This window comes from Elephantulus edwardii, unplaced genomic scaffold (assembly GCF_000299155.1).
Source record: "Elephantulus edwardii isolate Elephantulus edwardi_28Jun2011 unplaced genomic scaffold, EleEdw1.0 scaffold00086, whole genome shotgun sequence".
In the NCBI taxonomy this organism is placed as follows: domain Eukaryota; kingdom Metazoa; phylum Chordata; class Mammalia; order Macroscelidea; family Macroscelididae; genus Elephantulus; species Elephantulus edwardii.
Genome location: NW_006399836.1, coordinates 6,469,991 through 6,483,677, shown reverse-complemented (window position 1 = coordinate 6,483,677; position 13,687 = coordinate 6,469,991). Strand labels below are relative to the sequence as shown.

At 49.1% G+C, this 13,687-nt stretch overlaps 1 protein-coding gene and 1 pseudogene across 1 annotated transcript in view; both read left to right on the top strand.

Moving 5' to 3' along the window:
- The window catches only part of TAB1 (TGF-beta activated kinase 1/MAP3K7 binding protein 1), a 45,926-nt gene that overhangs the window by 24,653 nt on the left and 7,586 nt on the right, over positions 1-13,687 (top strand). Inside the window, exons 2-6 of the mRNA XM_006890109.1 lie at positions 8,622-8,758; positions 8,956-9,109; positions 11,148-11,234; positions 11,950-12,088; positions 13,190-13,303. Coding sequence (XP_006890171.1) covers positions 8,622-8,758; positions 8,956-9,109; positions 11,148-11,234; positions 11,950-12,088; positions 13,190-13,303 — 631 coding nt within the window. The remainder of the gene's footprint in view (positions 1-8,621; positions 8,759-8,955; positions 9,110-11,147; positions 11,235-11,949; positions 12,089-13,189; positions 13,304-13,687) is intronic.
- LOC102868943 lies at positions 3,986-5,133 on the top strand (annotated as a pseudogene).

Here is a 13,687-nt window from a genome sequence, read left to right as displayed (position 1 = left end):
TGTGGTTTAGGAGAAAGTTTACAAAGCAAATTAGTTTCCTTTTCAGCAGCTTACACATAGGCCATTTCATGACATTAGCTGTGATCCCCTCAATGTCATCGTTCTTCTTAGGTTCTCTCTGGACCCCCCGTTTGTGTTTCATCCAACTTTCTTCCCATTGCTTCCTTCCAGCTTTGACTCTTGGGCAAATGCTACCCATTATGTCTCATATAGTCATGTTCTGAGGAGTATGTTCTTTGACTGTAAGTGGGTCTTGGGAATGGCTTCCTGGCTAGGTTTGAGGGAGGTCATGAGTTCTAGCAGTTTTTATAAGACTAGTAGGTCTGGGATTTGTTAAGAATTTGAACTTCTTGTAGTGGTACCTGGATACCATCTAGTTCTTCAGGTCTCTGGCTAGTGGAAGCTGTAGTTTGCAAGCCCACTCATCCTCTGGACTAATTGTTTTCTTGAATCTTTGATTTTCTTCACTGTTCTTTGCTTCAAACAGAAAGAGACCAGTAGTTTCTCAGATGAATGGCGGTGGGCTCTTAAGACCTCAGTTTCTTGTAGCATGTAGAACACTGTCTTCATGGACAGTGTGATGCCTGTTGACTTAGATGTCCCCCGAGACTATGGTCTCTAGCCTCAAGCCAGTGACTAAGTCCCAGGAAGTTGGTTGAGTTTAACTGAGAGGTTTTCCTGACTGGATGCAGTGTGTGGTCTGTCACACACATGGATATACTTGTGGCACATTCATTTATGTGAGTGTAGAAACAGCCAAACTTGAGAGGCTCATGTGTGTACTCTCTTATACTCGTCCACCCTGTTCTGTTTCCATATCTACCTTGTGTATCCATTCGTAAATTATTGTTTATCATTCCTGGTTTTGCAGAATTGTACGTGATTGTCATTATTGCTGTTGCCTTTTACTCTTGCATACTTTACAGTGTGTCTTCCTTTGTCTTGATCCTATTATGCTGACTTCTGTTTTACATATTATCTTTACCTTCACCAGGGTTAACGCACGTCTAGCATCCAGTTAAATTATTTTCTCTTCCTTCCTGATAATCACCAAAGAATATTTCTTTGCAAAAATCTTTTCTTAATCTTTTGTAATACTTATATGGTATTTTTCCTTTTGAGATTGACTTAATTTCATTCAGCATAAGGTCTTCCATGTTTATCCATGTTATAAGGTATTTCGCAGATTTTTTCTTTTCCTTTAAGTTACATGGTATTTCATTATTTGTATGTAACAGTTTGTTTATCTATTAATGGATATTACTGAACTTTTGATCAAAGATAGAACAGAATTTCAAATTCTCATGGAATCCAGACTGTCTGGAGCCAAGGAAGCAGATGAAACTCTGAAATTATTGCCTTGAAAACCTAAATGGAAGTGTCCCCAAAATGGAAGTATTAACACCAAGCAGTAGTTTATCTTTACTAGTGAAAAAAATACCTCCCTTTCACATTACATGCTTTTAAGAACTATCTATATGGGATCAAAATGACAACAGCAACTAGAAAAATGAGAGACGCCTTAGGAAAAAGTTTATGCCAGTGTATTAGAGCAGAAGGATGGGCGTGGTTGTGCAACTCAAAGAAAGTGATCAGTGTCACTGATTTGTATGATTGTGTGGTCTTAAAACACTAACAACAAAATTTAATTGAAGGAAAAACATTCTATGAAGCAGTTGAGGTCTCCATGAATGGGTGGCTTTATCATGCTTTTGAGACGCACTTGAATTGTGAGGGCATCCAAGTTGGACATGCATGGACATAATGCACGCGCGCACACAGACACACACACACACGTAAAACTTCTTTTTATGGCTAAGTAATATTCTAAAACTCTAATGCTTCAGAAGTCATAGTCGTTGCCACTGACCTTCGAGCAGATTTTCTGGAGATGGTAAATCACTCAAGAGGAGATTGGTCATCTTTGTCCTGCAAAGAATCTGGTGGATTAGAACCACTAGAGAAGCGTGGCCTTTGGATTAGCAATGCACCTGCGGGCTGTGCCGCCAGAGCTCAGTTGATCTACCACGTTTACATACTGTTGTGCCTTGTTGTGTTTATATCTCACAGTTTATGTGTGCATAGGAGAAAAGTGGATAAAATTCATTTCATCAAGATTAAAAAAATGGCCAGGCAAATGACACTGTTAGGAGCTTGAGAAGACATAGGCTGCAGACTGGAAACAGTATTTACAAATCACATAGCTCACTAAAGGACTTCTCTCCAGGATAAGTGAACGCCTCTTAAAACTCAGTATTGGAATGGAATTCCAAAGTCTCTGTAGATGTTCATAGAAATTAATAAAAATAACCAAACTAACAAAAAAAAATCCCAACTCAATAATGAAGGGAGCTCTGGTGGTCTCGTGGCAAGAAGCGGCACTGCAGTCCTGAAAGCATGCTGTTCAAATCCACCAGATGCTGTGCTGGAGAAGGAGGGACAATCTCCTCTTGTGCCAGTCAGATCTGACTCTGTGGTACACAAGAGAAAAAACCCCAAACAATAATAAAATGAACATCCAAATTGAAAATAGGCCGAAGACTTTAACAGACGCTTCACGAGAGAGGCCAGACGGCTGGCAAACAAGCATGTGACAGATAGGTATTATCATTATTCACTAGGGAAGAAAAAAGCCGCGAGGACCTGCCCCTTCACAGTCCACACCTCTTCCAAAACCTGCTGTTGCAGAGTTAGTTCCAGTAGTTATTCAGTGGAACCTGTCTCAGGGTTTCCAACGCACTACGTCTTTATGGCTCTAAGTCTTGCTATGTGTCTGTCTAAAAGCTGGACAGTGAAAAAGATGACAGAAGAAAAATCGATGCCTTTGAGTTGTGATGTTGCAAGAGAGTATTGAAATCCCCATGGACTGCCTAAAGAACAGATATATATGTCTTAGAGAAGGTGAAGCCTGAGTGTTTTGTGGAGGCAAGGATGGCGAAGCTTTGTCTTTACGTACTTTGGGCGTGTTGCTAGGAGAGGCTATTCTTTGGAGAGGGACATTGTGTTTGGAAAGGTGGAGGGACAGTGAAGGAAGTAAAACCGCCGGCAAGATGGATTGACAGAGTGACTGCAGCAATGGGCTGGAAGGTGTCACCTTGTGAGGTTGGCCCAGGGTAGGACAGGATTCAGGTCTGTCGGTCATAGGGTTGCTGTGCATTGTGCTTGGTTCAATGACACCTCACAACAAAGAAGTCTTTAAGGAAGCACACTGCCACATCATGGATGATGACACAGAGCTCTTAGTGGATTTATACCACTGATCTTTCCGATAGCATTGAGCACTTTAACCATTGGAGTTAGCAGGCTCCTACAGAAATTGGTTTTTGTTGTAGTTATGTGCCATCGAGTCACCTGCAACTCATAGTAACCCTATGTACAATAGCTCTGAAGCCTGTCTTATCCTGAGCCAGGCTCACTGACTCTGACATACCTACCCCAATTATCCCAGTTACTTTGTCAATCTGTCTCATCCAGGGTCTTCCTCTCCTCTACTGTGCCTCCACCCTTTTGAGCATAATGCCCTTCTATAAGGACCAGTCCTTCTTGGCCACATACCCGAAGTATGTGAGATAGAGCTTCAAAATCCTAGCCCCTAGGGAGAAATTTGGTTTCACCATCTCCAAGACAGACCTGTTTGTTCTCTTGGCAGTCCTTGCATGGTATGTTCAAGACTCTTCTCCAGCATCACAAGCCAGAGGCATCAATTCTTCTATCATCTTTAGTCAATGTCCAGCTCTCTGATGCACAGCAAGGAATTGTGAAGACCATGGCTTGGATCAGGTGCCCCTTAGTCTCTAGACTGACATTTCTTAGTACTCTGGAGAGGTCCTTGACTGCATGCACATTTTCCCAGTGCAATTTATCTTTTGATTTCCTGACTGCTAGTGTCAAAAGTGTTGCTTGTGGAGCTGAGCAAGCTGACGTTGTTAACAGCCAAGCCCATCTCCTCACCCCCAAGCAAGAAGTGGCTGAGACGACACTTATCATGGCTCCTCCAGCCCCCAGCCTGGCCACCAGCTGCTCTGGGGAGGTGGATGAGCTGTTCGACACGAAGAATGCCTTCCACGTCGACAGCTGCCAGCAGTGCATCAGTGAGGCACAGCTAGGGAGGCTGAGTCCAGAGAGCAACGTGGAGCGGGATGTGTTCCTGTACCGAGCGTTCCTTGCACAGAGGTTCCCATGGTGCTGTGTGGGGACCAGCCCTCCTCCATCCCGGTGCTGCGGGCTGTGTGCATGCTCGCTGAGTACCTTGCCAACGAGGGCCAGAGGGATGCGGTCATGGCACACCTGGACCCAGAGATGAGCCACAGCGTGGACCTGCCCAACACCACCTTCCTGTTGATGGCCACTTCCATCTACCTGCATGGCAGGAGCGCCAATGCCGTGCTGCAGGCCCTGCACCAGAGTGACCAACACCACCTTCCTGTTGATGGCCACTTCCATCTACCTGCATGGCAGGAGCGCCAATGCCGTGCTGCAGGCCCTGCACCAGAGTGACCAACACCACCTTCCTGTTGATGGCCACTTCCATCTACCTGCATGGCAGGAGCGCCAATGCCGTGCTGCAGGCCCTGCACCAGAGTGACCAACACCACCTTCCTGTGGATGGCTGCTTCCATCTACCTGCATGATGGGAACATGGACGCCTCACTGTGGGCCCTGCACCAGGGTGATAGCCTCGAGTGCTCGGCCATAGCAGTGTAGATCTTGCTGAAGCTGGACTGCCTGGAAAGAGCTGAAGAAGATGCAGGATGAGGAGGCCCCTCTCATCCAGCTGCCCACTGCCTGAGTCAATCTGACTGCAGGACGTATCCTGTGCTTTCCAGGAGCTGGCCAGCAAGTGCTTGTCCTCCCTGCTACTGCTTAATGGCCAGGCTACCTGCATCGCTGAGAGCCTCTGAGAGGACACCAAGGATGCACTGCAGGAGGCACTTGACGAGGACAGTGGCCACCTGAAGATGCTGATCAACCTCACTGTCCTGTCACAGCACCTAGACAAGCCCCCTGAGGTGACCAACCACACCACCTGTCACAACTGAAGGATTCTCCTAGGTCCCACCCATTCATCAAAGAGTACCAGACAAGGAGAATGACTTTGACCAGGTGGTCCCACGGTACGCTCCCAATGTGTGAGGCAGGCCTGACCCTGACCATATCCATGTGCCCACCCCACCACTTATTGGTCAGACCCTACGAGCCTGGTCCCAGTACCCTCATCTCCCATCAATAAACAGACCTGACTGGGGCACTCCACACAACACCCCCCCAGAAAAGAAAATTATTAACACCTTCAATCTCTTCTCCATCGATCATGGTGCTGCCAGTTGGCCCAGCGCTGAGAATCTTTGTCTTCTTGATGTTGAGCCTCAATCCATATCGAAGACTACAGTCCTTGACTTTCAGCAGTAAGCACTTCAGGTCCTCCTCAGTTTCAGCAAATAAGGTTGTGTCATATTGCAGGTTGTTGACAAGTCTTCCCCTAATCCTAATGCCACATTCCTCCTCATAAAGCCCAGCCTCCTGAATGATCTGTTGCACAAATAGGTTGAAAAGGTATGGAGGTAGGATGCATCCCTGATGCACTCCTTTCTTTATTTGAACCATGCAGTCTTCTTGCTCTGTTCAGAGGACTGCCTCCTAGTCCAAGATTGGGTTTTGCATGAACACAGTCAAGTGTTTTGGTGGGATTCCCATTCTTCCCAATGTTAGCCACAGTTTGTTGTGATCCACATAGTCAGATGCCTTTGCATAGTCAATGAAGCACAGACAGACAGTCCTATGGTACACTTTGCTTTCAGCCAAGATACATGTGACATTGGTGATAATGTTTCTAGTGCTATGAAGATGACCTCTTCTAAATCCAGCTTGTATTTCTGGTAGTTCTCTATCGATGTACTGTTTTCATTGTTTTTTTATAGTCTTCAGCAGGGTTTTGCTTGCATATAATATTAGTGATATTGTTCGATAGTTTCCACACTCTTACCGGGTCACCTTTTTTTGGAATGGGGATAAATATGGATTGCTTCCAGTCAGTTGGCCGGGTTGTTGTCTTCCAGATTTCTTGGTGAGCATGTCCAGGGCAGCATCTGTTTGTTGGAATATGTCAGTTGGTATTCTGTCAATTCCTGGGGCCTTGTTTTTTTGCCAAATCGTTCAGAGCAGACTGCACTTCCTCCTTCACTGCCTCTTGTTCATATGCTGTTTCTTTAAATTCTCCTGTGTCAGCCAATTCTTTTTTGTATGGTGACTCTGTATACTCCTTCCATCTCCTTTTAATGTTTCCTGGATCACTCAATATTCTGCCCTTGGCATCCTTACGTATTAAAGCTAGAGGTTTGAATTTGTTCTTTCAGCATATGAAATCCCGAGTGACTTAGACCCTTTTGATTTTTCAACTCCAGCTCTTTGCACCTTCTTTTATCATACTTTGCTTTGTCTTCTCATGCTGTGCTTTGAAATCTGAACAGAAGTTCAGCTCCTTAACCTCCTGCTTTCTTCCCTTTATTTTGGCTTCTTGGCGCTCTAGTGCAATATTTTGTCTCTTCTACCATCCATCTCGGTCTTGTCTTCCTCTTCTGTCTTTGTAATGACCTTTTGAGTTCTTCATGGATGATAATCTTGATATCCTGCCATGCATAGATCATCTGGTCTTCGTTCATCAGCTGTTCCTGAGATGGTTTTTAAATTCAGCAGGGATAGACTCAAGATCAAATTTTTATTCCTGTGGATTTGATTGAACCTTCTGTAGCTTTAGTTTGAACTTGCATGTGAGTGAGTAGTTGATGGTCTGTTCCACAATCAACACCTGGCCTAGCTGTCCAATAAAAAAGAACAAACTTGATGCTCGAAATAACTTAATGAATCTCAGAGGCATTATACTGAGTGAAAGAAGCTTACGTACCATTTCATTTCATTTGTATGACATTCTTGTAAAATAGAAAAATACAGAACTAAAGGCTGGTGGCTGCCGGGACGAGGAGTAGGAGTGAGTGACCACAAGGTACCACAGGAGGGCATTTTGTGGTGTTGGGACCCTTTAGTATCCCGACTGTTTAACACATGTTAAAAATGCATAAAACTGGGGAGCTCTGGTGGCCTAGTGGCAAGGAGCTGCAACTACAATCCCAGAGGCTCACGGTTCAAATCCACCAGACGCTCTGCCGGGAAAAGGAGGGACAATCTCCTCCTGTACCAGTCAGATCTGATTTGACGGTACACGCACACAAAAATTTAAAAAAAAAAAATTAAATAAATAAATAATATTAAAAAAATATTTTAAAAAAAAATTAAAAAAATGCATAAAACTATATGCTGGAATAGTCAGTTTTACTAGAAGTTAATTTAAAAATAAAAACAAACTCCCACGCCCTACAGAAGTCAGTCCAGGGTGAAAAGCACAGAACTGAAGTGCTAAAACAGACAAATGTGTCCTTAAAGCCATTAAAGTGGGGGGAAAAAGAATCTATGAAGACAGAGTCACCCCCTGTCAGTATGCAAATAAGCTGAAGATGAGATTTGTCACGAAAGCTAACCGCAGGCTTTTACACCTCTGATTGCAAACGTTCCCTGCGACGGTTTCACAGCCTCTGAAGGCTGTTACTGCTAACTTGGAAGAAGTTGTGCACAAGATTCTTTCTTAACATTTCAACAAAGCTTTTAATCCCAGTTTTATTTATTTTCCTTAAAGCTCAGTTTTGATCCTCCCAGTTATTTCACGGTTTGGTTGACTAGCTGTGTCCTTAGGTGCCACCACAGTGGACCTGGGAACGTCCTTGTGAATGAGGCCCTGGATCAGGGTGTGTGTCTAGGAGTAGATGCTCAGGTTGTACCCCAAGGGGATTCAAGAATATCAGCATCGATACGTGTATACAAGCTGCGAGTGTAAAGTTCTTCCCTGTTAAACAAACAGCCTGGTTAGAGACCCTGAAGGGGGGAATGATGGCAAACACAGCCAAACAGGGTGTTGGCACCAGGGCATAGATAGCAGTGGCATACAGGAGGAGCCCAGGTCCAGCCTCGAGGGCATATTCCTGAAGGAAGACTTTCTGGACGTGGTGATTCCTACTTCAGTTCGGAGACTTGTTAGACGAGGAGGAGAGGAGGGCATATCACATAGAGAGAAAGACAGGGAATGGACAGGACACTACACGCCTGTAGTCCTGGGTGGAGGACAGGGAGGGCTGACGGGAGGACACGGAGCAGAGGGTGGGCATGGCAGGGACGAGGTAGGGGCCAGGGAGTCTCGAGGCTTGGACCTGGCTCACTGAGTCACAGCCACCTGGGAGAAGCTCCCTCGAATGCAGGCTTCCAGGGTCCCTCTGCGCCTGGATCGCTGGGCAGCGTGAGGTTTCCATCCACGCGGGTGTAGAGGGGGAGCCATTACTGGATCTTTAACATCTGGGAGCTCCGCAGTCTCCTCCCTGTTTCTGGCGGAGTGAGTTTGGGGACATCCAAGCACACAAGCCCTCCCTTCCTTTCTGCCCATGTGAGTCTCTTTTCCAGAAGGAAACGGGGCCTGTGGGGGGCAGGGGGTGGTTGGGCTTGCTGGGCTTTTGTGGGAGAAGTAAAGGCAGTGAGGTGGATGACATGGCCCCTCACGGCGTCCTGCTGTCCTTCCCCAGGAGCAGCAGCCAAGCTGGACAGATGACCTGCCGCTCTGCCACCTCTCTGGGGTTGGCTCTGCCTCCAACCGCAGCTACTCCGCCGATGGCCAGGGCACGGAGAGCCATCCGCCTGAGGACAGCTGGCTCAAGTTCAGGTGAGCGTGTCGCCTGCTGTCCTGGCATTGCACTCTGAGAGGTGCCCCCTTTCAGCTGTCTGTCTAGACTTGCCAGTGGTGGCCTCTGCTCTGTCTGGTGGTCACAGGGGGCCTGAGTGGGTGCCTGGCACTGCAGTGTCTCTCCCTTCATTCCCCTTCCACTGTCGGCTCTCAGCCCCTCCACCCTCTCCCTGCAGGAGTGAGAACAACTGCTTTCTCTATGGAGTTTTCAACGGCTACGATGGCAACCGGGTGACCAGCTTCGTGGCCCAGCGGCTGTCGGCAGAGCTCCTGCTGGGCCAGCTCAGCGCAGAGCACACGGAGGCTGATGTCCGACGGGTGCTGCTGCAGGTTGTGATCCTGGGGCAGGTGGCTGGGGCACAGGCCCTGGGGGTCATGATCCTGGGGCAGGTGGCTGGGGCACAGGCCCTGGGGGTCATGGTCCTGGGTCAGGTGACCCAGGAGCGCATGCTGCCCTGGTTGTGGTCCAGGGATGGGTGACCAGGAACACAGGCCCTGTGGTTCTCAACTGTGGGGTTTCAGAAGATCCTCTACATTGACAAAGGGCCAGTTCTGGGGTGTGGGCCAGTTCTAGGGTGCGGGCCAGGGAAGCAGTCCTTCCCATGGCTACAGGGTGGGCCTGAGGGGTCCCTGCTGGAGAGAGAACTTGGTGCTATGACTTTGAACAGAGATGTCCAGTTCTGTAGGACAGAGTAGAACTGCCCCATGGTGTTTCAACACTAAATCTTTATGGAAAAAATCTTTCTCCTATGGGGTGGATGGTGGATTCAAACTGCCAACCTTTCAGTTGGCAGCCAAGTCCTAAACCACAGCAGGGCTCCCTGGAGAGTAGGGCCAAGCATTGGTAGGAACAGGGTCCTAGAGAATATTCTTTCTGTGGTGCAGGTACTCGGCCTCAGGTGCCCAGAGCTTCCCTGGGCCTTGGGGAACAGGCCTCTAGGCCAAGCCTCTCATTCTTTTTTCCTTGTTTAAATCTTGGTTTTTGTCATTGTTGAGGATATGCACAGCAAAACATGCACACTTTCAGTAGTTTCTCAGTTGATTTTGTGGTGATTACTTCCACAGTGTAAGTCATCGTACTCACCCCCTTTTTCTGAGTTCTTCCTCCATTAGCATAATTTCACCAGTCCCTAAGATTCCTCTTGATAGGGAGCTCTAGTCCTGGTAAGGAGCGGCACAGCCAACCCAAAGGTACACAGTTCAAATCTACCAGCTTCTCTGCAGAAGAAGAATGGACTCCTTTTATATGATTTCTTGTCACTGAAACCCTCTCGGTGGGTCATCTATGGGTCGGTTCCGACTCAAGGGTGCACCACAATAGAGTATAATGTTCAAGGCGGCCTTTTCCACTAGTTAAGTTAAATTGTTGTTCAGTATTAAGATGACTGTGTGATATTTTTGGCTTTCAGATCATTTCAGGACACTAGTTTCTGGGGCTCATCCTCCCTGCATGGCTCCAGAAAGTCTGGAGTCCGTGAGACAGATTGTATGCCGCATTTCCCTCTTTTTGATCAGGATTCTTCTGTGGAGTCTTTGATCTGGATGTTTGGTGCTGATGCTCAGCGCCGTCCAGCTCTTCTGATCCCAAAGGACCCGCAGTCGAGGCAGTTGGTGGAGCACGTTCCCTGCGCTCCAATTCTGATGTCTCCCCTTCCTCCGGTGTCCAGTGAATGGGGACTGGCTGCTGTGTTCAGATGGCCACTTGCGAGCTTCTCATACTCCAGACACTTGTCCCACTGCCCATGGGCCAGTGTCCTGCTGTGCCCATTTCACTTGCTGTAGTCTCTTTGTCCTCACTGGCTTTTAGAAGGACCCTGGGGGCTCGTTAGATTTGGATGAGGAGGGTGGATCCGTGGCCTTGGGAACAGCTCCCCATGCTTCCTTCTGCCTTATCATCCGTGTGCCCACCCTAGCCTCACTCCCCGTCACACACCTGGGGGCAGGTGTCTGCCTCACCTCTTTCTGAAGACCCATCCGCAGAGGACCTGATAGAGTGGCCCTAAGACGGCATCATGGGGGTGACACTGGGCTGGGTGCCCTTCCGGGTGCTGGAGGCTGAGTGTCTTACCCCACCCTCAGAACAGCACTTACCAGTGCTTCACAGATGCAGGGACGGAGCTGGGCTTCACCCCCAGGGTCCTGATCCCACACCTGTGCACTTAACCACCTACCGCCTGTTACCTCCTTCTCCCAGCCCTGCAGGCCGGGGTTGTCAGATGGTCTAGAGGGAGCAGCAGGTGCCAGCAGTGCCCAGCGGGAGGCAGCACTCACATGCGTGAAGCCGTGTCACCAGAAGACCTGCAGCCAACACTGTCACAGCAGCAGGTGACAGCCTCTCTGACGTAGCTCCTGTCCCTTGTCCCACCAGGCCTTCGATGTGGTGGAGCGGAGCTTCCTGGAGTCCATCGACGACGCTCTGGCTGAGAAGGCCAGCCTCCAATCTCAGCTGCCTGAGGTACTGTCCCACCTGCATGTGGGGGGCCAGGCAGAGCCAGCTTCCTGGGGAGCGGGAGCTGTCGTGTGGCCCCAGATAATTGGCACAACTGAGCAAACAGTAGGGGTTCTTGAGGAGGTGGTATTAGTGGGTGTTGATGGGTGTGACTCCTGAGGGGCCTCCTGGTGGGTGTTGAGAGATTTGACTCCTGTTGGGTGTTGAGGGGTGTGCTTTCTGATGGGCCTCCTGGTGGGTGTTGATGGGTGTGACTCCTGAGGGGCCTCCTGGTGGGTGTTGAGGGGTGTGATTCCTGTTGGGTGTTGAGAAATGTGCCCTCTGAGGGCATTTGCCGGGTTACAGGCTGACACTCAGCATGGGGTTGGCAGTGAAAGGGTGAGAATGGCTTCTCCAGGTCAGCACTGCTCCTGATGTCAGCCCATAGCCTTGTCACCTCTCCTGCTTGGACTTGAAGAGCTGAGCTCAGTACTCAGCCCATTAGCATCCTGCCTGGCTTTTCTGACAGAATTGCCCTGAAGGCGCTGACTCCCCACCACTGTACCATGGAGGGTGGTCCTGCAGACCCTCAGCCCTTGGCTCATCTGGAGAGGGTGGTCCTGCCCTGACTCCCTCCAGTGTTGACTCCAGGGAATCCCTCAGCTCCTGGGTCTTCTTGTTGGGGGTAGCTTGTCTGAGGACCGAGCCCGTCCTGCCCTGACCCCTCTGGTGCTGGCTGCAGGGCGTCCCCCAGCACCAGCTGCCCCCTCAGTATCAGAAGATCCTCGAGAGGCTCAGGACGTTGGAGAGGGAGATTTCCGGAGGGGCCATGGCCGTGGTGGCGGTCCTTCTCAACAGCAGGCTTTATGTGGCCAACGTCGGTGAGCCTGGGTCCTCATGGGGGGGGGGGGTGTCTGCTTTCCAGACGTCCTGTGCGAGCAAGTGGGGTGTTTCCCTCTGAGTCTGCAGATACGTCACCTGGGGCTGGTGGAGGCCCTCACTGGGTGAGCCCCACTGGCTCCTCTGTGCCCACTCAGCACCCCCAGGCGTATAGCCAGGCAGAAGCTGCCTGAGTCAGAGCCCGAGAGTACAGATTCCGGGGTACAGTGGTTACCACCGAGGACCAGACAGCTCCAGGGTGTGGGTCACTGCTGGGAGTGTCACACCCTCTCTCCTCCCCCTTTCCTTAAAATTTTGTTGTGGAAATTTTTAAAGAATCTAACAAAATCAAATGAGTCATGTTTGATGAGCGCCGTGTGCTGTCCTGTAACTCAGGATGACCTGGTCAAGCTCATTTCCTCAGAACACACACTCACTTCTGTGTCCCCAAGTTGTTTGGAAGTAAATCCCAGCCATGACGTCATGTTATTTGTAAATATTTAGTGTCTTCCTCAGAAAAAAGACTCTTTTTTAAAAATTTTAGTTCTTTTTTATTAATTTTAATGAAAGTTTAGAGACTTAGGGTTTCCATTCATTCATTGTTGCGCTTTTCTCCCTGCCCACCCCTCCCCCCAATTCATTCTTCTCCTTGAAAAGGAAAAGAAAAATTCTTTCATTGTTATGCAATCCCTCCCCTCAAGTCCACTCCACTGTGCGGCCTTCATTCTGGACTCCTGTCATGACAATAATATCCAATCATATATCCCTTTTAAACAGTTCTCTCCCTCATCTGTTTCAATGCAGTGTAGATCATTCCTCCCCTCCTTCTCTGTCTTCCCTCATGCATAGGGCCACTGTTGTAAAACAGGACTGACATCGGGGTTGAGGGAAAAAGACTCTGTTACCGTCATGAGCATGCTTAAAATGTCATCTAATCCTTAACAGCCCCCGACAGGGGACTCATCCCAGTGGTCTAGGCCTGTTTCCTTTGCTTTTTTCCAGTATTTCCATGTGTGTGTGGGGGGGGGGCTCTCTCCTCCCTTCTTCTCTGAGGGTTTCATCTTCTATGTGGTTGTTGCTCAGCTGCTCACATTTGGCTGCAGGTACGAACCGGGCGCTGTTATGCAAGTCGACGGTGGACGGGCTGCAGGTGACGCAGCTGAATGTGGACCACACCACGGAGAACGAGGACGAGCTCTTCCGCCTCTCGCAGCTGGGTGAGTCGCTGGGAGGCCAGCCTCGGAGGGCTCGCCCCATCTCCTCGCTTGGTGCCCACGTAGAGAGAGGTGTGTCGAGAAGGCCGCGGCCCCCGGTCTCCGTTTCTCCATCCTTGTGATGAGAACGATGATTCCTGGCTCAGGAAGTTGTGAGGATTGAGAGTCAAACATGCAAGACGCTTCCGAGTCCCTGGCCCACAGGAGGTGCTCACGGTTGGTGGTGGGTTGGTGGTGGGCGCTGAGCAGAGGCCAGCCAGGTCCTGGGCTTCCATCCACCGTGCCTTAACTCTTTCCTCTCCCTGTGCGAGTTTTCCTGCGACTGTTGTTACAGATTTTCCACAGCTTTGACTTCTAGTCATAACCTGCTCTCCAGTGGTTCTGGAG